Source organism: Pipra filicauda, unplaced genomic scaffold, assembly GCF_003945595.2.
Source record: "Pipra filicauda isolate LSUMZ 115617 unplaced genomic scaffold, ASM394559v2 scaffold1180_size23693_pilon, whole genome shotgun sequence".
NCBI lineage: Eukaryota > Metazoa > Chordata > Aves > Passeriformes > Pipridae > Pipra > Pipra filicauda.
Genome location: NW_024103630.1, coordinates 1 through 23,171, shown reverse-complemented (window position 1 = coordinate 23,171; position 23,171 = coordinate 1). Strand labels below are relative to the sequence as shown.

The following is a 23,171-nucleotide window of genomic DNA, read 5'->3' as shown; positions in this document are numbered from 1 at the left end:
TCCTCCCGCACCCATGCCGAGACCACGGGCTTTTTTAGCTGCTTTACTTTATTTTGACTTCTTTGCTGGCAATCTTGCAACTTCCCGCCGCTGCTCGGACCCCATCCCGCCCGCTCGGCCCGCGCTGCTGTCGCTTCCTCCCGGGCCAGCCGGGGTCTGGACTTGCCCCTGAAGTTTGGGAAGGGGTTTGCTCAGTGAGGAGCCCCGGGACGTCCGGCCAGCGCCAGGCAGAGCCAGCCCCGGGGGAGGGCAGAGCAGGACGATCGGCAGGGGAAATGCAGCCCTTTGGGGTCAGCGCTGCTCCCCGACCACCCCAGGGCTGTTCCTGTTTTCCTGCCCGCTTCGAGGGGAAAACCGGCGACTGCAGAGAGGATTAAAAAGAAGAGAATTAGAAGACTCTTCTTGCTGCCATTTGGATGCCAGTCCATGCTAATAAATGCAGGCTTAATTTGGAATGGACACGATGTAGCAGCTTTTTCAGCACCCAATATTTAAAAGCTCCCTTTCAGGGGACAGTGGAAAAAGGGGGGGAGAACGGGAGAAAAGGGGGGGCTGGGACCTCCAAACTGAGCAGGGAAGGGGCTGAGACTCTGAAACCGAGCAGGGCAGAGGGGAAGAAACAGCCCCAAACCGAGCCGGGGAGGGAGCTGAGGACTGTGGGGATGATGAGAAAGGGGTGGGAGAGGGGAGAAAAGGGGTGTTGGACAGTGGGCAGGGGGACAGAGGGAGGGGGGTTCCCATATGGGTCCCCCCTGTCCCCCATCAGTTGGGCCCTGGAGCGGTTCCCTGGGGCTCTGGGAGGGGGCAGATCCGCACTGGGAATGTCCACTGCTTCTGTAACCCTTTCTGTGCTTGCTCTGGTCACGATTCTCCACAGGTCCCCAACCCTGGGGGCTGATGGGGGGACTCCCCCCACCCAGCAGCTGGTGCTGCAGCAGCTGTGGGGCAGAGGGGGGTGGGAAAGGGGGGTCCGGGGTGGCCCCCTGAGCTCCCAACCTGCTGTGGGGACAGAGGGCTGCTGGGGGAGCACCCCCTGACCTGTGTCCCTGCACACACAGGGCTGTTCCAGTTCCTGGGAAATTAGCTCATACCTATTCATTGCACATTTTTACATCTTCCCGAGCTCCCCCAGAGTGGGCGGTGTTCCATGGAAATCTCGGGACGCGCCTTCTGGCGCCTGCGCCCTTCTCTCTGGTGCTGCTCTCGGGTGGTCGCAGGGGATGAAGGCTCAAAGTCTTCCTCTCCCGCTCGCCCGGTGCCTGAGCGTGGCATCGGGCGAGCGGGGGGCGAGACCGCCCGCGGATTGACTGTGGGGGTCTCTCTGGAGGCGGGGAGCGCACAGAGCGCCATGTCGGCTGTGGGGAAGTGATGGAGGAGGCGGCGGCGGGTGCACTGCACTGTGAGTGGAAAGGCTGGAGGGCTCGGGAGGGTTTAGCGGAGGGGTTCGGGGGTTCCCGAGGGGCAGAGCGCGGGACCTTGGAGCCCTCTTGGGGCTGCGGGGCTCGGGGCTTTTCCAACGCCCTGGCTGCACTGCGCAGGCGCGCCGGCGGAGAGCTCATAAGAGAACTACAACTCCCATGAGGCCCCGCGTCACGTGCTGGACCCGCCATTTCTTTTCGGGCCACAGCGCCCCTGCCGGCCCGGCGGACCGACCTCAGGGAAAGGGGATCCTGATGCCCGCCCTGAACCCCAGAGACCGCAAAACTCAGCACACAGAGATCCTACAGGGAGGGTTCAGCAGTGGGGTTCAGGGGGTCCCCCTGCCCCCAGGGGAGGGGGCCTGGTGGTGCCCCCCAAAGTCCAGGGACGAGATGTACCACATCCGGGTAAGGGGATCCCAATGTCCCCAGTACAGCCCAGTGACCTCCCAGTGACTCTCAGTACGGCCCAGTAACCCCCTCAGTGACCAGCCAGTGCATCCCAGTGACCTCCCACTGCCTCCCAGTGTGGCCCAATGATCCTCCAGTGAGCACCCAGTAACCCCCAGTATGGCCCAGTAACCTCCCAGTGTCCCCCCGTGTGTCCTGGTAATCCCCCAGGAACTCCTCAGTCATCTGCCAGTGTCCCCCAGTGTGCCCCAGTTCTCCTCCAGTCCCTTCCAGTTTCCCCCAGTGTGCCCCAGTTCCCCCCCAGTCCCTCCCAGTGCCCCCTGGTTCCCCCCAGTGTGTCCCAGTATCCCCCAGTAATCCCCCAGTGCCCCCAAAGCCCCCCAACTGTCCCCAACGTGTCCCCAAATGCCCTTGGCCTTTCTGTGAGCGTGGGGGGAAGGAGGGGTGTTTTTGTGGTCAGAGGGTCCAGGGGGGGTCTCCTGGGGTGAGATGGAGGGTTGGGGACATCAGGGATGGGGTTTGGGGACAGTGGGGAGGGGTTTGGGGACAGTGGAATTGGGGGTTTCGGGGGGGGATTGAGGCCATGGGGAGGCCCTGGGGACATTGGAGACACCAGGGGGGTCTCGGGGTGTCAAGGGGGGGGTGGGGACACCAAGATGGTCTTGGGGACACCAGGAGGGTCTCAGGACTCACCTGCTCATGGTGCTGCCCCTCCTCTTTCCCCCCAGCCCCATTAACCCCCCCTTCCCCAGGTGGTTCCTTTGCCCCTGGGCAGCAAAGCCCCCACTGCTTCTGCAACTGGAGAGTGTTGGAGCCGTGGACCATTAACATTCCAGTCTCTCCCAGCTCTGCATCCCAAAAGTCGAGAGGGATCAGTCTGTCACCTCAAAGTGAATCAATCCCATTGAAAATGGCTCGATCCCATTCCAAAACCTCTGTGTTTCTTATTTTCCCTATGTAATTCTGAGGCAGCTGGTGCCACTCCTCAGCTCTCAGCAGGCTGAGGCTTGGCCTTGCACTTTTGCCTTTGCTGGATTTCTTCATCAAATATTTCTCTCTCCCTGAAAAGAAACATATGGAAGGTTTTCAATAATTTGGACATCTGTAGACCATCTGGACAAATGACAGTTTGCAGTGTTGGAACAGCTCAGCCACAACGTTTTCCATGTTTAATCATTTATTCCCATCCCTCCCAGGAGGGAGGACACTGAACTCTTCCACAGAAACAGAAAACTAGTAACAAAAATTCAGAGACTACTGAACATGAAAAATACCTTTTGCTCACAGGTGGCCCTTTCACGTCCTTCTCTTCTGCCTTCCTGCAATCCACGTTATCCACGGCAGCAGTTGCCTAGATCATGGCCCAAAAAAGCTTTTTAATTCATTTCTAATCATTCCAGAAAACTGAATCACAGCTGGGGGGTGGGAGACCAAACAGGTGTTCAGGCTGGAGAGCCAGAGGCAGCTCCCCAGAGAGAGGCCTCAGAGATAGGGATGGAATCCATCAGACGGCCTTGGGCACTCTGTGAGAGGGAGAGAAGGAGCTGCAACTTCAGGGGAAGGACACCTGCGGTGAACACCTGCTACCAAAGTTAAAAATGAGAAGGAAGAGACTGCTTTAGTTCACCCCACTTATGAAATAGGAATTAATTTATAATTAAGAATACAGTGTGTTGTTAGAAACATTTGACTAGTGTGGATAAGTTCAAAAAAGTGTGTGACAGTGTGTTAAATAGGTCCATGCGTGCCTCCTTCCCTGTAGCCTAGAAATTCCTGCGCTAGGTGGGATAAAAAAGCTTTACTGTAAACATTGCATGCCTTTTCTGCCATTTTGGGGTGGACGAGGAGGACGGAAGAATAAAACTTCTATTTTTAGTGACACAGTCAGATTGTCTTTATTAACAGCCAAGAATAGTAAAAGAGTTTAAAACTGTGTCAGGACAGATTTTAGGCATCAGCAGGTCTCCACAATTCCTTTAGTTCCATGAGGCTCTGCAGTGTCACAACTGGCCCTTGACTCCATGAGGTTCCAAAAAGTCCCAGGGTTCCTTTGGCTCCATGAGGCCCTGGAGTGTCAAAATTGTCTCTTGATTGCTTGAGGTTCCACAGTGTCCCAGAATTCATTTTTTCCATGAGGCCATGGACTTTTACTCTGGAGCCCTGATTCCCTGCAGCCATGCTGTGTCACAATGGCCCCTTGGTTCCATGAGATCCTACAGTGTCCCAGGGTTCCTTCTGGAGCATGAGACCCTGCAGTGCCACAGGTGCCCCTTGATTCCATGATATTCCACAGGGTTCCTCTGATTCCATGAGGCCCCACATGTCACAAAGGCCCCTTGATTCCAGGAGGTTCCACAGTGTCCCAAGGGTCCCTTGAGCTCCGTGGGGCTCTTTGACATCCCGTGACCTCCCGGCTCTTTAGGAGCCCTGAGAACTTCAACAGGGGGAAGTGCCGGATTCTGCCCTGGGATGGGGCAACCCCACCTGGACGGACAGACTGGGAAGGAGAGGCTGGAAAGCAGGGCCGGGAAAGGGCCCTGGGGGTGCTGGTGGGTGGCCAGTTGGCCCTGAGTCAGCAGTGCCCTGGCAGCCAGGAGGGCCAAGCCTGTCCTGGGGGCATCAGGCCCAGCATGGCCGGCCGGGCCAGGGAGGGGATTGTCCCGCTCTGCTCTGCCCTGGGGCGGCCTCACCTGCACCATTGGGGCAGTTTGGGGGGACACAATGGAAGGGAGAGATTGAGCCATTGGAGAGTGTCCAAAGGAGGGCAAGGAAGATGGGGAAGGGCCTTGGGGGGAAGGCGTGTGAGGACACTGAGGGCACTTGGTGTGTTCAGCTGGAGAAGAGGAGACTGAGGGGAGACCTCACTGCAAGTCCAACTTCCTGGGGAGGGGCAGAGGAGGGGCAGGCCCTGAGCTCTGCTCTGTAGGGACGAGGGACAGGACTGAGGGAATGGCCTGGAGTTGTGTCAGGGCAGGGTTAGGTTGGGTATTAGAAAAAGATTCTTTCCCCAGAGGGTGGTTGGGCACTGACCAGGCTCCCCAGGGCAGTGAGCACAGCACCAAGGCTGACAGAGTTCAAGAAGTGTTTGGATGATCCTCTCAGGCCCATGGTGTGATTCTTGGGGATGATCCTGTGCAGGGCTAAGGGTTGGACTGGATGATCCTTGTGGGTCCCTTCCAACTCATCATATTCTGTCATTCTGTGATTATCAACCCTGTGTTCAGCACAAGCCAAAACACAGCCCTGCACCAGCCACAGGGAAGAAATTTAACTGTAATCCCCCTGAAACCAGCACACTCTTTAGGGGCTCTCCCAGAAACATCCCACAGTCCATTTTCCACCTGTAACAAGTGACACTGAGTTCCTGCTTCCCCAGCCACAGGGATGGTCTCCTTGTCTGCTCATTCCTCCACACTCTATTTTCAGTGTTGGCATCTTAACGAGACAATCCCCTTGGAGATAATTACCTTGTAAGTCTTCATTTCATTTGTGGTTAATTAGATCTCAGAATCTCAGAAGTACATTCAAAATGAATATATTGTATTAAAGAAGAAATGAGAAAATACTTCCTTTTTTGTGGCCTGTTTACTTTTTTCCTGTTTATACACTGATATCAGCAATCCCCAGTCGATATTGATCCCAGGCATGTCCCAATTCAACCTGAATAGATAAGAAAATCAAGACCCTTTTATGTCTGACAATCCATCAGACTTTATCCCTATCCCCACCCCACCATTCCCTCATCAAACCCCTGGCACTCAAAGCAGCCTTGGGCAAATCTGAACTTCCTCCACTCAAGGCTGGACCTGCAGGTTTCAGCTCCTTGGCACCAACTCCCACCTGCTTGGCTTGGAGAAAGAGCTGCCCGAGACACAGAGGGATGTTTATTTATTGCCAGCAAACAAAACCAGAGGAAGGCACAGCTCAAGAAAAACCAGAAGTCTTTCCCATGCTGTATATTAAGTCCACATTGCCTCCACTGAAGTCCACTTTGCACAGTAGATAGTCTCAGACCAATGGCAAACACCTTCTGTGTCAAGCACAGATCCCAAGATCCCCCAAACACTCCCTGCCCCAAATTCTGTCCATATTTGCCCTTTGCACACAGTGAGTCACACAATGAAGTCACAAGTTCCCTCGATCCACAGAGGGAGGAAAAGAGAAAATGAATGAATTTCTGTGTTGTACAGAGTTAAATCTCCATTTATTCCAATATTCTGGGGTTACAGAAACGTTATCAAGCATCCTCTGTAGTATCTGTTCACTGGGGAAACATCTGTGTGGATGGCCAGGCCCAAGGAGTGGTCAGATCTACCTGAGACACTTTCATCTGGTCAGTCCCATCCCCCTGTCCATTGTTGGATGTCACTCAGGAGCCCAACTCTTGGCTCCCTGTGCATCTCCAGGATGGACTTTCACAGCCAACCTCTCGACCCGGGGGGCAGGAGGGCCTGCCTTGATAAGGCCCAAAATGCCATCAGACAATGCCAACAGTGCCAGCTCTCATGCAAGCTGTCTGTGAGATCTGCCAGTTACCGGTGGCACCCTGGGAATGGTTTTGGTGTTGAATGATGCTCAAACCAGCCTGGTTCACCCAACTCCAAACACACCTCCTGCTTTTGGAAGTTGGATGGGACAGAGAAGCTGCTCACTGGCCTGTCCATTTGTGAGGAGCAGTCAATCCCTTCCTACTAGAGAAGTCCAGTCCCCTTTCATCCAGGCAGGTTCTTCTAACACAGCCCTTCTTGGGGTAGATGTGTGGAGATTCCTGCCTTGGGTGGGGACGCCCTCCAAGGACACTCCTCAAGGCTGAGCAAAAGAAATCTCCCCACGACCGTTGGTCTGGGTGAGTCACATCAGATCTCTATGTAAAAATAATTACTTTTGGCTAGCTTGAATATAACTGTTTCAATAATTGCTTCAATATAGTGCACTATCCTATCTTATACAATACTACTAGTAGTTTTAACCTTTGTATTGTGTAGTTAATAATTCTGATTTAGATCTTTTGTCTGACCATTTTTAAGAATAAATTATTCATTTTATATAAATATTCTCATTTTGCCAATCATTAAAACCAGTAAAAAAATAGTGGTTCAATCCCACTTCTGTAATTCCTTAAATTTAATTTGTTGACAAAATCTGAGGCAAAGATTGGATCCCTTATTCCTTGGGGCTCCACAGTGGGACAATGGCTCCTTGATTCCATGAGGTTGCACTGTTTCCCAGCGTTCTTGGGCTCCATGAGGCCCTGCAGTGTGACAATGGCCCACTGATTCCATCATTTTCCCCAGGGTCACAATGGCCCATTGATTCCATGAGGTTCCCCAGTGTCACAATGGTCCCTTTGACTCCAGAAGGCCTTGCAGAATCAGAATGGCCCCTGGATTCTGTGAGGTTCCACAGTGTCACAATGGACCCTTGATTCCATGAGATTCTGCAATGTCCCGTTGGTTCCCTTTGGTTCCAAAAGTTCCTGGGATGTCACACTGGCCCCTTGATTCCCTGACATTCCACAAAGTCCCGGGGTCCTTTTGATTCCATGAGGTTCCGCAGTGTCCCATGTTCCCTTTGGTTCCAGGAGGCCCCAGTGGATTCCAATGGCCCCTGGATTCCAAGAGATTCCACAGTGTCCTGGGGTTCCCTTGTCTCCCTGACTTTTGGCAGTGTCCAGGGTCCCTTTGTTCCCAGGAGGTTCCTTTGTTTCCATCAGGCCCTGCCACGTCCCAGACTCCCTTTGGTTCCAGGAGGTGCTGCAGGGTCACAATGTCCCCTTGATTCCAGGAGGTTCCACCATGTCCCAGGGTTCCTTTGGTTCCATGGGGTTAAACAGTGACAAAACTCCCTGGTTCTTCTCCTTCCAACATTTGTGGGCCCATTCTCTCCCTGCCTGGGATGGAGCCCCATTGTGTTTGTGCAGGAATGGATCCATGGCCATCCTGCCACTGCCCCAATTGAATGCTGCACAAACGTCACTGCAGGCCCGACCCTGGATGCAGGAACAGTCTGGGAACTCCAGGCCTGCTGACATTCAGCAGAGCCAGGCGGGGTCCCAAAGAGCACAAGTGAGTGACTGCAACCCCTGCAGGTCTCTGGCATTGCTGGGGACAAAGGCAGGAACTGCCAGGAGCTCTGCAGAGCCCTGACAGTGCCACTGCAATCCCAAGCTGCATTGCCCGGGGCAACCCTCAGCACAGCCAAGGCCACAACCCTTCCTGAAAGGTGTCCCTTCTGGGCAGGGCCAGGGGGACAAACCCCTCCCTCTGTCCCTGCACATGTTGGGTCCAATTCTCAGCCCCCACTTAGGGACAAAGTCAGCCTACATTGGGTGTTTAGCTTTGCATTTGCTTCACTCTTTTGTGCTTCCAACACACACACCCCCCAGTCTGGGCAGAGTCTGGCCCCCCAAAGAACACAAGACCTGACTAGTTGTGGCTCCTGCTGCAGTGGCTGGAACTTGGGCCACAATCTGTGCCAGGAGCAGAGAGGTCCCTCCCCACAGAAACTTCTTGGCAATGGAGTTCTTAAGAAAAGGGGACAGGCTGTGGGGATCACTGGCAGGGCACAGCCAGGGACGTGTCTTGACCAGCCTCCTGTTTACCATGACCAACTTTTTCAGCCTCTTTTCTCTCTGTTTTCTCATGCTTGGTCCTCCAGTGACCACTGTGATCCTCCCCTTGCTTTGGTTCTTTCCTAGACATCCCAGGACAAGTCTTGCCCACTCCCCAAATCCCCTTTCTGGCTGCCCATCATTAGTCTCAGACCCCAAGGCTGAATCCCCCATCCTCAGCTGCAAGGTCACCCTGAGAGGTTCTGCCATTGACCCACTTGCTTAAAGTATCATACAGATGCCTTGGAACTTCCTTGGAATTAATTTTTACCTTTTGGGCTTAGAAGGATTTCTCCAAAAATGTGGCAATTCATGTTCTCAAAAATGGATATTCTTTTGAGAAGGACTTTGGGACTTTAGACTCAAAAGAATCCCAGAATGATTTGGCTTGGAAGAGAGATAAAAGGTCATCTGGTCCAAGTCCCTGGACATGGGCAGTAACACCTTTTACTAATTCAGGTTACTCACAGTCCCTGACCTTGGACAAATGCAGAGATGGGACATCCACTTCTCTGGAAACCTCTTCCAGTTCTTGCCACCCTGATTGTTAAATATTTCCTCCTGTTATCCAATAGAAAACTCTTCTCTTTCAGTTCAAGGCCACTGCCCCATGTTCTGCCACTACAGGCCTTGGTAAAAAGTATCCCTGTGATTTCCTTAGACTATGAGCATGACATTTTCATCTGCAAACACATCTGTGAGTGCCCAGAGATCTCCCAAGATGGGCTTTAAAGGTCTCAAGCACAGGAGCACTAGAGAGGGGCTAAGGAGCTGTGGCCTCACTGGTTTGGAGACTGAGGACAGCACAGGACAGCCCTGAGAGGGCTTGAAGGGAGGATTTAGAGATGGTGGATCCTTTTGTCAGAGTAGAAAAGAGCATGAGAAAGAAAGAATTAATGCCAAGTGCAGCTGGGGAGGTCCCGAGTGGACATGAGGAAAAAGGAATTTCACTCCATGGAAAACGCTGCAACACGTCAGCCAGGAGGAGTGTGGATGAGGCCAAGGCTTTGTGTGTGCAGGAAGAGCCAGGGAGGACGCAGAGATGTCAGTGCAGGAAGGTGCCAGCCAGGTGGGGCAGCCGGGGGGATGACGACAGCCTGCAGGGAAAGGGGCAGGGCATGGACACCGTAGGACAGCCTGGGCTGGAGAGGAGACAGGGAGGGGGAGAAGCTGAAAGGCCCTGCCAGAGCCACCTTCTGCAGGCCTTTGGCCAGGGCTGCTGTCTGTGCCCCTGAGGCCAGGAGGAGGGGAGTGCCCCTTGCAGCCCTGGGGCCTCATGGCCTCCTTGTCCCTGCTCAGCAGCCTGGCAGGTGCCACCCCATGGGCCTGCCCTTGGCATTGCACATCCCACATCCCAGTGCCCCAGGAAGAGCCCTGAGGAATGAGGCAGGGACAGGATGTCCCTTCCCAGGGGCTGGGGGTCAGGGCTTGGCCCTTGGATTAAGGAAACAAGTCAAGGTTTCTTCAGCATCAGAGCCACCTTTCCCTTGCTTGTCCATCCTTGTCATCACTGTCTGCAGTTTTCTGCTCTAACTGGAACCTGGGGACACGTTCTCAGTTGTGTCCCTCAGTGAGACTCATTAGCACTACAAGAAACTTTAGTGTTTCAATCTCACTTTGACTTGTTGAGAAGTTGTTTGAACTTCCTCTCAGGGACTGAGTCTCATGTAAACAACCCCAAACCCCCTGAGGGTCATGAAATGCCTGGGGCTGTTGCTGTGCTGCTGAGCTGGGCCGGGCTCCTGGCACACAGGGAGCTCCTGGCAAGCAAGAAGAGCTTCAAAGAGACAGCTCTGCCCAGGGGCAGCTCCTCTGCACAGCCCAGGGCTGAGGGCACTGCCAGGCCAGCTCAGGGACACCAGCAGGGCACAGACAGAGCTTCAAGGGGCTCAGCACTGGCAGGATGGCTGAGAGCTCCCTGCAGGAGGAACCTTGGCAGGGCTGCACATGGTGAGTCTGTGGCTGCAGGGCAGTGCAGGGGTAGCTCCTGGAGGCATCTCCTAAAGCTGGCCCAGCCCCAGCTGATGGGATGCGTGAGCAGGGGCTGTTTTGGGGCACTTTGGAAGAGCTGTGGAGCTTGGGTGGCAGCCAGGGGTGCCCAGGGCTGTGGGGCAGAGCAGGGTCCTGCAGCCCAGGGCGCTGTGCTGGGCAGGGACTCTGCTGCCTGCCAGGGGCAGCTCTCAGCCGGCCCGGGGAGCTGCTCCAGGGCTGGGGCACAAGGGCTGTGGGCAAGGAGCAAACCTGGCAGCTGAGGGAGGATCTTTTCCATGTCTCGCTGTTGCAGGGCCACACCTGCTCACAGCTCCACACCACTACACCATATTGAATGGAGAATGTTTTGCAAAGCTCACAAAAGACAGGGGCTACAGGAAAGGAATTAGTGCTGAGGTGTGTTTCCTGCTTAGGCATTGTAGTATAGACATTGTTCTCTCAGGTCAGGAGGCTGCACTGAAATTCCAACTCTTTTACTCTCAGAGATGAATATTTCAGGCGGGATCAGAAATGAGCACAGGATCCTGGGCAGTGCTGAGCCTTCCCTTGGGGGTGGGCACTCTCCTGTGCCAGCCCTTGGCTTCCCTGCAGGAGGGCTCCTGTCCTGCTCTGTCCAGCACAGCTGCACCTCTGGGCTGGCACAGGGGACACTTCCCAGAGCTGCCCTTTCAAGCAGTGCTGCCCTGCTCTCAGCACAGATCTCGGTGGGGTTTTTAAAGAGGAATCTGTGTGTGAAGTCCTCTTCAAGGCAGCAAGAGGGAAAGTGCAGGGCAGATGGGGAACACTCTGAGAGGCACTGCAGCTCTCCTGGCTCTGCAATAAGCAAGGGAGAGCTCAGCCCTTCTGCCTGTCCTGGCTCAACATTCTTCAGATTTGTCATCAGAAAAATTTACCCCTAAAAACATACACTCCTGAGTTGTTATGATTGTAACCAAAACCCCAGTCAAAATTATTTTAAGGATACACTGTGCCTCTCTCCTGCAGCCCAAATTGCTCCAAGACAACAGTACAGGAATTGAACTTTTCCATCAAAGCTGGGTTCCATGTGACATCCCCTGTGGTCGTGAGAGCTGTCCCAAAGTAGCTCCATGTCTGCACTGCAGCAGAGCAAAGCTGAGTCCTTGGCAGCACATGGGCAGAGCTGCTGTTCGTCACATCACCTTCAGTCAGCACAAACCAGAGAAAAGAAATGCCTTGACTTGGAGGAGATTTCCCTGAAAACTGCCCTGGCTTTGCTGAGAGGGGGCTGTCTTAATTGTTCCCTGTGCTTTCCTTCTCTGAACAGATCCTGTGCTATGGAACAGCAAATGTCCAACAGCAGCTCCCTCACCCAGTTCCTCCTCCTGGCATTGGCAGACAGGCGGGAGCTGCAGCTCCTGCACTTCTGGCTCTTCCTGGCCATCTCCCTGGCTGCCCTCCTGGCCAACGGCCTCATCCTCAGCGCCGTAGCCTGTGACCACCACCTGCACACCCCCATGGGCTTCTTCCTGCTCAACCTCTCCCTCACAGACCTGGGCTGCATCTGCACCACTGTCCCCAAAGCCATGCACAATTCCCTCCATAACACCACAACCATCTCCTACATGGGATGTGCTGCACAGCTCTTTTTCTTTGTCTTCTTCATCTCAGCAGAGTTTTATCTCCTCACCATCATGTGCTACGACCGCTACGTTGCCATCTGCAAACCCCTGCACTACGGGACCCTCCTGGGCAGCAGAGCTTGTGCCCACATGGCAGCAGCTGCCTGGGCCACTGGCTTTCTCAATGCTCTGCTGCACACAGCCAATACATTTTCCCTGCCCCTGGGCCAGGGCAATGCCCTGGGCCAGTTCTTCTGTGAAATCTCCCACATCCTCAAGCTCTCCTGCTCACACTCCAACACCAGGGAAATTGGGCTCATTGTGGTTAGTGCTTCTTTTTGTTTTGGCTGTTTTGTTTTCATTGTTTTCTCCTATGTGCAGATCTTCAGGGCTGTGCTGAGGATCCCCTCTCAGCAGGGACGGCACAAAGCCTTTTCCACGTGCCTCCCTCACCTGGCTGTGGTCTCCCTGTTCCTCAGCACTGGCACTTTTGCCCATCTGAGGCCCCACTCCATCTCCTCCCCATCCCTGGATCTGGCACTATCAGTTCTGTACTCGGTGGTACCTCCAGCACTGAACCCCCTCATCTACAGCCTGAGGAACCAGGAGCTCAAGGATGCCCTGAGGAAACTGATAACTGGGTGTTTTTCAGAAGCAATAAACTCTCCTTCTTCTGCATGTTATGGACCTCATTAAAGGCCAATCCTTTTATGTGCTTCATTAAAAGCCCACGACAGTTTCTCTATTTTTTGATCTTGGTTGGGGTGTTATTTTTGTAAGAATTTGTTCACACTAAAAAATCTTTATAAAGATATTTATAAAGATATTTATAAAGATATATATATAAAGTATATATATATATAAACACCATTTTCAATTCACTGTTTGCCTTTCTAGCCTGACCCAGAGGCTGTACAAATTAGCAATTGTACTTGCTGTGTGCTTAAGCCAAATAAAGAACTCTGCCTTTACTTGTTTGCCTGACATCTTTCCTCTCTGACTTCTCTGCAGCTGCAGGGTCGGTGCCTCTGTGCAGAGCTGGGCCACAAAAGAGTCCCAGCAGAGCAGCAGTGCCAGGGAGCAGCAGCCCTTCTCCTCCATGGCCTCCTCTCCCTTCCCTTCCACCCTGTCCTGCAGAGCCCTGTGTTGTTGGAGGCCTCAGTGATCTGGCAGTCGGTGCCAGTCCTGCTGCAGGACTGTCCAGGGACTGCAGGCAGGGACAGCCACGGGCACTGCTGGCACAGAGCTGACCTCTGCAGCAGCACTGCCATCCTGCAGGGGCATCTCCTCAGGCCAGGGCCTCAAAGCTTCCATCTGCTTTCCACTTTGCTCTCCAGGATGTGCCCAACACAACGCCCTGCAGAGGAAAACAGCAGTGACCAGCACAAGGGGGGGAGTGCTCAGGGTGGGGGCACCCAGCAGTGCCCTGGCACAGCCAGCGCCGCTCCCAGCACTGGCCTCTCACCCCAGGCCATTGGGCTTGTTCTTCCCTCCAAGGAGGGTAAAGCCCCTGTGGGGTGGGGGATGATGGCTGAACTAGAGATGTGGGCAGGCCTGGCAGATTGATCCCAGCACACTCCCCAAACCCACCAAGGCAAGCTCTACGTGCTGACCATGGTGGACACAACCCCTGGAGGGCAGGAGACACCCCCTGTGCCTCCCACCACTGCCCAGAACACCCTCCTGGGCCTGGAAAAGCAAGTCCTGGGGAGACACGGCCCTCCAGAAACACTGGAGTTGGACAGCAGGACTCTTTTCCAAAACAACCTTGTGCACACCTGGACCAGAGAGCTCAGCATGGAGTGGATGGATCATATTCCCTGTCCTGCACCAGCCTCTGGGAAAGTTGAAGGGTAGAGTGGACTGTTCAAAACCACCTGGAAAGCAATGGGCAGTGGGACCTTCAAACCTTGGGATCTGCATTTAGCAAAAGCCACCTAGTTAGTTAATCCTGTAAGTTCAAGAGAGAAAACTCCAGGCCAATTCAGTGTCTAAGATCAGCTCAAAAGAGCAGGTCCTTTAATCAGGCCCACAGGCCCAGGGGAACACACACGACGCGCCCTCCCAGGCAATGGTTCTACAGTTTTAGAAGATGGTCCCTCCAATGCCAGAACTCTCCACCCCCCGGTTCTGCCCAGTTCTGCCCCCAACAAGCCCCTTGGGGAATTGGGTTTGGGGTCTTTGGGATCCCTTCTTCCTCATCTTTCTCTTCTTCACAGCACGGACAGTCCTTGGAGTGCCTCCAAAGTTCTGGGCTGGAAGGTTGCTTTGTCTCTTGTGGGATCTTGTTGTCCAGGCCTAGGGTGTGATGTTGTTCAATAGAGGAGTTTTTCTACAATTCTACCTTGAAAAGAAGTCTAAACACACTAATGGAATTTAGAAAGTTTGATATCAAATGGGGTAATAGGGTTGGGTCTCTGTAAACTATTGTGCTAAATGGTGGCATATAATACAGCTACATTAACATCTACATTTAGTGCACAACTACTTTTAAAATAATAAAGAAAAATATATGGAAACTTTAAGGCATCACACAAACCTAGTTAGTTAACTCTACCAGTTGAACTGGCCCTGCCTAAAAAGAACCTCTATGTATCATTGAAGGGGATAAAATCCCTGTGGTCCATATGAGGAATATGTTGGGGAGGACAGTTGGGATTAGTCCTGCCTTAAGCAAAGGCAAACCCACCCATGGGATGGTTTCTGCTCAAGGACCTGGGTGCCCTTGGTGGATGATGCAGAGGGATGGGGAAACACTCTGTGTCCCTCAAGGGGATTTGATTTTTGGGTCAGAACAGTCCGTGATGTTGAATTGCAGAATATTGTTTGCCCAATGACGCTCCCACTGTGTGCCAGAACTCCCACGAACAATGAGGTCTTTCCTTATGTACAGATTTTTATTTTCTATGCTTTTGATGTTTTCTGAAAAAAAAAAGTCATGTTTCCATTCCCTCCTTCTTCAGTAGCCCCCATCTTGTGTGTCCCAGAGACTTAGTCTAACTGGGGAGTCTCCTCTTGGATTTGAGTGACATAAAGGAACCTGCAATAACCTTTTGTGTGAGATTCCTTTCCTGAGCAGAGCAGGACTGATCAGGAAATGAGAACAGCTTTCTGGCTGCCCCAGCTTCGGGGCTGGCCCTGTACCTGGTGCTGGAAGAGCTGAGACTATCTATTGTGCAAAGTGGACTTTAGTGGAGGCAATGTGGACTTAATATACAGCAGGGGAAGGACTTTTGGTTTTTATTGAGCTGTGCCTTCCTTTGATTTTGTTTGCTGGCAATAAATGAACATCCCTCTGTGTCTCATGGAGCTCCTTCTCCAAGCCAAGCAGGTGGGAGTTGGTGCCAAGGAGCTGAAACCTGCAGGTCCAGCCTTGAGTGGAGGGAGCTCAGATTTGCCCAAGGCTGCTTTGAGTGCCAGGGGTTTGATGAGGGAATGGTGGGGTGGGGATAGGGATAAAGTCTGATGGATTGTCAGACATAAAGGGTGTTGATTTTGGTATCTATTCAGACTGAATTAGGAGGTGCTTGGGATCAATATTGACTGGGGATTACTGATATCAGTGTAAAACCAGGAAAAAAGTAAACAGGTCACCAAAAAGACATCTTTTCTCATGGTTTTATTAATACAAGATATTCACTTTGAATGCACTTCTGAGATCTGTCTAATTAACCACAAAAGAATTGAAGACTTGCAAGTAAATTATTCCTAGGGGCTTGTCTGGTTAAGATGCCATCAGTGAGAAGAGAGTGTGGAGGAATGAGCAGACAAGGAGACCATCCCTGGGGCTGGGGAAGCAGGAACTCAGAGTCACTGGTTCCAGGTGGAAAATGGACTGTGGGATGTTTCTGGGAGAGCCCCTAAAGGGTGTGCTGGTTTCAGGGGGAGTACAGTTAAATTTCTTCCCCATGGCCAGTGCAGGGCTGTGTTTTGGTTTGTGCTGAACACAGGGTTGATAATCACAGAATGACAGAATAGGATGAGTTGGAAGGGACCCACAAGGATCATCCAGTCCAACCCTTAGCCCTGCACAGGACCATCCCCAAGGGTCACATTATGAGCCTGAGAGGATCATCCAAACACTTCTTGAGCTCTGTCAGCCTTGGTGCTGTGCCCACTGCCCTGGGGAGCCTGGTCAGTGCCCAACCACCCTCTGGGGAAAGAATCTTTTGTCTAAGATCCAACCTAACCCTGACCTGACACAACTTCAGGCCATTCCCTCAGTCCTGTCCCTGGTCCCCCCAGAGCAGAGCTCAGGGCCTGCCCCTGCTCTGCCCCTCCCCAGGAAGTTGGACCTGCAGTGAGGTCTCCCCTCAGTCTCCTCTTCTCCAGCTGAACACACCAAGTGCCCTCAGTGTCCTCACACGCCTTCCCCCCAAGGCCCTTCCCCATCTCCCTTGCCCTCCTTTGGACACTCTCCAATGGCTCAATCTCTCCCTTCCATTGTGTCCCCCCAAACTGCCCCAATGGTGCAGGTGAGGCCGCCCCAGGGCAGAGCAGAGCGGGACAATCCCCTCCCTGGCCCGGCCGGCCATGCTGGGCCTGATGCCCCCAGGACAGGCTTGGCCCTCCTGGCTGCCAGGGCACTGCTGACTCAGGGCCAACTGGCCACCCACCAGCACCCCCAGGGCCCTTTCCCGGCCCTGCTTTCCAGCCTCTCCTTCCCAGTCTGTCCGTCCATGCGGGGTTGCCCCATCCCAGGGCAGAATCCGGCACTTCCCCCTGTTGAAGTTCTCAGGGCTCCTAAAGAGCCGGGAGGTCACGGGATGTCAAAGAGCCCCACGGAGCTCAAGGGACCCTTGGGACACTGTGGAACCTCCTGGAATCAAGGGGCCTTTGTGACATGTGGGGCCTCATGGAATCAGAGGAACCTGTGGAATATCATGGAATCAAGGGGCACCTGTGACACTGCAGGGTCTCATGCTCCAGAAGGAACCCTGGAACACTGTAGGATCTCCTGGAACCAAGGGGCCATTGTGACACAGCATGGCTGCAGGGAATCAGGGTTCCAGAGTAAAAGTCCATGGCCTCATGGAAAAAATGAATTCTGGGACACTGTGGAACCTCAAGGAATCAAGAGGCCATTTTGACACTCCAGGGCCTCATGGAGCCAAAGGAACCCTGGGACTTTTTGGAACCTCATGGAGTCAAGGGCCAGTTGTGACACTGCAGAGCCTCATGGAACTAAAGGAATTGTGGAGACCTGCCGATGCCTAAAATCTGTCCTGACACAGTTTTAAACTCTTTTACTATTCTTGGCTGTTAATAAAGACAATCTGACTGTGTCACTAAAAATAGAAGTTTTATTCTTCCGTCCTCCTCGTCCACCCCAAAATGGCAGAAAAGGCATGCAATGTTTACAGTAAAGCTTTTTTATCCCACCTAGCGCAGGAATTTCTAGGCTACAGGGAAGGAGGCACGCATGGACCTATTTAACACACTGTCACACTTTTTCTAACTTATCCACACTAGTCAAATTTTTCTAACAACACACTGTCATTCTTAATTAGAAATTAATTCCTATTTCATAAGTGGGGTGAACTAAAGCAGTCTCTTCCTTCTCATTTTTAACTTTGGTAGCAGGTGCTCACCGCAGGTGTCCTTCCCCTGAAGTTGCAGCTCCTTCTCTCCCTCTCACAGAGTGCCCAAGGCCGTCTGATGGATTCCATCCCTATCTCTGAGGCCTCTCTCTGGGGAGCTGCCTCTGGCTCTCCCGCCTGAACACCTGTTTGGTCTCCCACCCCCCAGCTGTGATTCAGTTTTCTGGAATGATTATAAATGAATTAAAAAGCTTTTTTGGGCCATGATCTAGGCAACTGCTGCCGTGGATAACGTGGATTGCAGGAAGGCAGAAGAGAAGGACGTGAAAGGGCCACCTGTGAGCAAAAGGTATTTTTCGTTTTCAGTAGTCTCTGAATTTTTGTTACTAGTTTTCTGTTTCTGTGGAAGAGTTCAGTGTCCTCCCTCCTGGGAGGGATGGGAATAAATGATTAAACAGGGAAAACGTTGTGGCTGAGCTGTTCCAACACTGCAAACTGTCATTTGTCCAGATGGTCTAAAGATGTCCAGATTATTGAAAACCTTCCATATGTTTCTTTTCAGGGAGAGAGAAATATTTGATGAAGAAATCCAGCAAAGGCAAAAGTGCAAGGCCAAGCCTCAGCCTGCTGAGAGCTGAGGAGTGGCACCGGCTGCCCCAGAATTACATAGGGAAAATAAGAAACAGATGTTTTGGAATGGGATCGAGCCATTTTCAATGGGATTGATTCACTTTGAGGTGACAGACTGATCCCTCTCGACTTTTGGGATGCAGAGCTGGGAGAGACTGGAATGTTAATGGTCCACGGCTCCAACACTCTCCAGTTGCAGAAGCAGTGGGGGCTTTGCTGCCCAGGGGCAAAGGAACCGCCTGGGGAAGGGGGGGTTAATGGGGCTGGGGGGAGAGGAGGGGCAGCACCACGAGCAGGTGAGTCCTGAGACCCCCCTGGTGTCCCCAAGACCATCTTGGTGTCCCCAGCCCTCCCCTTGACACCCCGAGACCCCCCTGGTGTCTCCAATGTCTCCTGGGCCTCCCCATGGCCCCAATCCCCCTCCGACACCCCCAATTCCACTGTCCCCAAACCCCTCCCCACTGTCCCCAAACCCCATCCCTGATGTCCCCAACCCTCCATCTCACCCCAGGAGCCCCCTGGACCCTCTCACCCCAAAAACACCCCTCCTTCCCCCCACGCTCACAGAAAGGCCAAGGGCATCTGGGGACACACTGGGGACAGTTGGGGAGCTTTGTGGGGCACTGGGTGATTACTGGGGGATACTGGGACACACTGGGGGGAACCAGGGGGCACTGGGAGGGACTGGGGGGTTACTGAGAGGCGCTGGGAGGGCACTGGGAGGGACTGGGGGAGAACTAGGGCACACTGGGGGGCACTGGCAGATGACTGAGGAGTTCCTGGGGGATTACCAGGACACACGAGGGGACACTGGGAGGTTACTGGGCCACACCGGGGATTACTGGGTGCTCACTGGAGGATCATTGGGCCACACTGGGAGGCAGTGGGAGGTCACTGGGATGCACTGGGTGGTCACTGAGGGGGTTACTGGGCCGTACTGAGAGTCACTGGGAGGTCACTGGGCTTACTGGGGACATTGGGATCCCCTTACCCGGATGTGGTACATCTCGTCCCTGGACTTTGGGGGGCACCACCAGGCCCCCACCCTGGGGGCTGGGGGACCCCCTGAACCGCACTGCTGAACCCTCCCTGTAGGATCTCTGTGTGCTGAGTTTTGCGGTCTCTGGGGTTCAGGGCGGGCATCAGGATCCCCTTTCCCTGAGGTCGGTCCGCCGGGCCGGCAGGGGCGCTGTGGCTCTAAAAGAAATGGCGGGTCCAGCACGTGACGCGGGGATTCATGGGAGTTGTAGTTCTTTTATGAGCTCTCCGCCGGCGCGCCTGCGCAGTGCAGCCAGGGCGTTGGGAAAGCCCAAGAGGGCTCCAAGGCCCCGCGCTCTGCCCCTCGGGAACCCCCGAACCTCTCCGCTAAACCCTCCCGAGCCCTCCAGCCTTTCCACTCACAGTGCAGTGCACCCGCCGCCGCCTCCTCCATCACTTCCCCACAGCCGACATGGTGCTCTGTGCGCTCCCCGCCTCCAGAGAGACCCCCACAGTCAATCCGCGGGCGGTCTCGCCCCCCGCTCGCCCGATGCCGCGCCCAGGCACCGGGCGAGCGAGAGAGGAAGACTTTGAGCCTTCATCCCCTGCGACCACCCGAGAGCAGCACCACAGAGAAGTGTGCAGGCGCCAGAAGGCGCGTCCCGAGATTTCCATGGAACACCGCCCACTCTGGGGTAGCTCGGGAAGATGTAAAAATGTGCAACGAATATGTATGAGCTAATTTCCGAGGAACTGGAACAGTCCTGTGTGTGCAGGGACACAGGTCAGGGGGTGCTCCCCCAGCAGCCCTCTGTCCCCACAGCAGGTTGGGAGCTCAGGGGGCCACCCCGGACCCCCCTTTCCCACCCCCCTCTGCCCCACAGCTGCTGCAGCACCAGCTGCTGGGTGGGGGGAGTCCCCCCATCACCCCCCACGGTTGGGCACCTGTGGAGAATCGTGACCAGAGCAAGCACAGAAAGGGTTACAGAAGCAGTGGACATTCCCAGTGCGGATCTGCCCCCTCCCAGAGCCCCAGGGAACCGCTCCAGGGCCCAACTGATGGGGGACAGGGGGGACCCATATGGGAACCCCCCTCCCTCTGTCCCCCTGCCCACTGTCCAACACCCCTTTTCTCCCCTCTCCCACCCCTTTCTCATCATCCTCACAGTCCTCAGCTCCCTCCCCGGCTCGGTTTGGGGCTGTTTCTTCCCCTCTGCCCTGCTCGGTTTCAGAGTCTCAGCCCCTTCCCTGCTCAGTTTGGAGGTCCCAGCCCCCCCTTTTCCCCCGTTCTCCCCCCCTTTTTCCACTGTCCCCTGAAAGGGAGCTGTTAAATATTGGGTGCTGAAAAAGCTGCTACATCGTGTCCATTCCAAATTAAGCCTGCATTTATTAGCATGGACTGGCATCCAAACGGCAGCAAGAATAGTCTTCTAATTCTCTTCTTTTTAATCCTCTCTGCAGTCGCCAATTTCCCCTCGAAGCGGGCAGGAAAACAGGAACAGCCCTGGTGTGGTCGGGGAGCAGCGCTGACCCCAAAGGGCTGCATTTCCCCTGCCGATCGTCCTGCTCTGCCCTCCCCCGGGGCTGGCTCTGCCTGGCGCTGGCCGGACGTCCCGGGGCTCCTCACTGAGCAAACCCCTTCCCAAACTTCAGGGACAAGTCCAGACCCCGGCTGGCCCGGGAGGAAGCGACAGCAGCGCGGGCCGAGCGGGCGGGATGGGGTCCGAGCAGCGGCGGGAAGTTGCAAGATTGCCAGCAAAGAAGTCAAAATAAAGTAAAGCAGCTAAAAAAGCCCGTGGTCTCGGCATGGGTGCGGGAGGAAGGGGAGCTCCGTGACTGCAGCCGGGGCTGCCCCCGGGGCGCGCGGGGGCCAAACAGGGAACGGAAAAATGGACAAACGGACGAACCGACGAACGGACCAACGGCCCCGGCGCTTCGGCAGCAGCAGCGGCAGCAGCAGCAGCGACTCTAGCGACGCGCTCTCGGTCTTTCTCCTGCTCTTGCTCTTCCTCCTCTCCGTCTCCCGGTGTCCCTGTCCCGGTGTCCCTGTCCCGGTGTCCCTGTCCTGGTGTCCCTGTCCCGGTGTCCCTGTCCCGTTCCCGGTCCCCCCTCCCCTTGCCGGCCCGGGCCATGGCCCCGGCCGTTCCCCTCTGCCGGGCGGGGCCGCCCCGTCCCCGGCCCTGGGCGGCCCGGCGCGGTCCCGCCCTCGCCCGGCTCCCGGCGCGCCGGCTGTGGCGCTGCTGGGCGCTCCTGTGGGATGGGCTGTGGGATGGGCTGTGGGACGGGCTGTGGGATGGGCTGTGGGATGGGCTGTGGGGCGGGCTGTGGGGCGGGCTGTGGGATGGGCTGTGGGACGGGCTGTGGGATGGGCTGTGGGATGGGCTGTGGGGCGGGCTCGGCGTCGCCGCCGCTTGGCTCCGCCCGGCTCGAGCCCGGCCCCTGCCGGGGCCGGCGGGGGCCGCGGCCGCTGCCGCCTCCTCGGCGGCTTCCCCGACCAGAGCTCCGCCGCTCGCCAGCCCGGCCGCCGGCAGCGAGCCGCCGCTGCCCGCTGCGGGTGGGGAAGCCCGGCCCGGGCCGCTCGAGGGGCGCTCGGGGGCCGTGCCGGGCCCCGGCCCGAACGCTGACGGCCACGTCTCGCCCGCACGGAAGGCGAAGGGGCCCCTGCAGAAGCGCTACCGGCTGGGTTCGCTGCTGGGCAGCGGCGGCTTCGGCCGCGTCTACGCGGGGACCCGCCTGGCGGACGGAGCCCCGGTGAGTGCAGGAGGAGGAGGAGGAGGAGGAGAAGGAGGAGGAGAGCGGGACGGGCGGCGAGCTCAACCCGCCGTTCCCCTTGGCTTGCAGGTGGCCATCAAAGCCGTGCCCCGGGATCTCATCCGGCGCTGGGGCGAGCTGGTGAGCGAGCGGGGCCAGCGGGAGAAAGCGGGGCGGGACGGGCGGGGACGAGCCGAGCCCGGGAGGGTGGAAGCCGCCGGGACACCTGGAGGGAGAGTGGGCGTGGGGTGGGTGGGGGACGGGGAGCATCCAGGGCTGGCAGAGGGGTAGCAGGCAGACAGGCACGGCATCAGCCCCACTGACGACCCCGTGGTCCCCCCGCAGCCCGACGGCACCCTGGCCCCCCTGGAGATCGTGCTGCTGGACAAGGTGTCCAGTGGGTTTCGTGGTGTCATCCAGCTCCTGGAGTGGTTCGAGCTCCCCAACAGTTTCTTGTTGGTGATGGAGCGTCCGGAGCGCTCTCGGGACCTCTCTCGCGTAATCACGGCGTGGAGGTTCCTGCCGGAGGAGATGGCGTGGGGGCTGTTCCGCCAGGTGCTGAAGGCCGTGCGGCACTGCACCAGCTGCGGCGTCCTGCACCGGGACATCAAGCCCCAGAACATCCTCCTCGACCTGGCCACTGGAGAGGCGAAGCTCCTTGACTTTGGATGTGCCACCTTCCTTCAGGACACGGTCTACACCCAGTTTGCAGGTGAGCCCACAGCCGGGGGATGCTCCTGGTGCCGGGCATCGCATGGCCATGCCCGGGTGTGGCACCGGAGATTGCCCCTTTGGCTGAGGGGGAACAGGATTAGTTCTTCAGCCAAGTTGCTTTTGGATGGGGCTGGGGGGTGATTGTGAGATGGGCCCCGGCCTTGCCGACAGCCTGTGCCACCCACCCTGTCCTGGGCTGGGTGTGGGGCAGGGGGGAGCCAGCCTGACGAAAACCCCCGTGAGGGTAGCAGAGAAGGGGGTCAGAACTGTGCACCAGCTGGCTTGGTGTGCAGGTGAGGAAGGGCTTGGGCTGCTCTGCTCCCCTTGTTTGCCTTGGCTTATGATGACTTGTTGGGGGCAGTGCAGTGGGACGGGGAGAAGGCATGGCTTTTCCCCACCACTGGCTGGGTTTTTCCCTTGCATGTAATAGTTGGGCCTTGCCAGGGCTTCTGCTGCCCTCTTGGACACCAGTGGCTTCTTCTCCAACCCCAAGTTTGTAACCAAGAGTCAGGGGCCGGTGAGAAGGCAGTGGGTCACAGCGTGTGCC

At 55.6% G+C, this 23,171-nt stretch overlaps 1 protein-coding gene and 1 long non-coding RNA gene across 2 annotated transcripts; both read left to right on the top strand.

The window, feature by feature from the left end:
• Positions 1-1,252: 1,252 nt before the first annotated feature.
• Positions 1,253-3,710, top strand: LOC120324098. The gene is made up of 2 exons (XR_005565109.1): positions 1,253-1,399; positions 2,558-3,710. It is a non-coding gene; the product is annotated as an uncharacterized LOC120324098 (long non-coding RNA).
• A 17,338-nt stretch (positions 3,711-21,048) lies between these two features.
• LOC113995823 (serine/threonine-protein kinase pim-1-like) lies at positions 21,049-22,622 on the top strand (the record flags this gene model as incomplete). The annotated part of the gene is made up of 4 exons (XM_039385609.1): positions 21,049-21,199; positions 21,591-21,910; positions 22,001-22,051; positions 22,256-22,622. Coding segments are annotated over exons 1-4 (889 nt in total), but the record flags the coding sequence as incomplete, so codon positions are not given.
• Between the last annotated feature and the right edge of the window lie 549 nt (positions 22,623-23,171).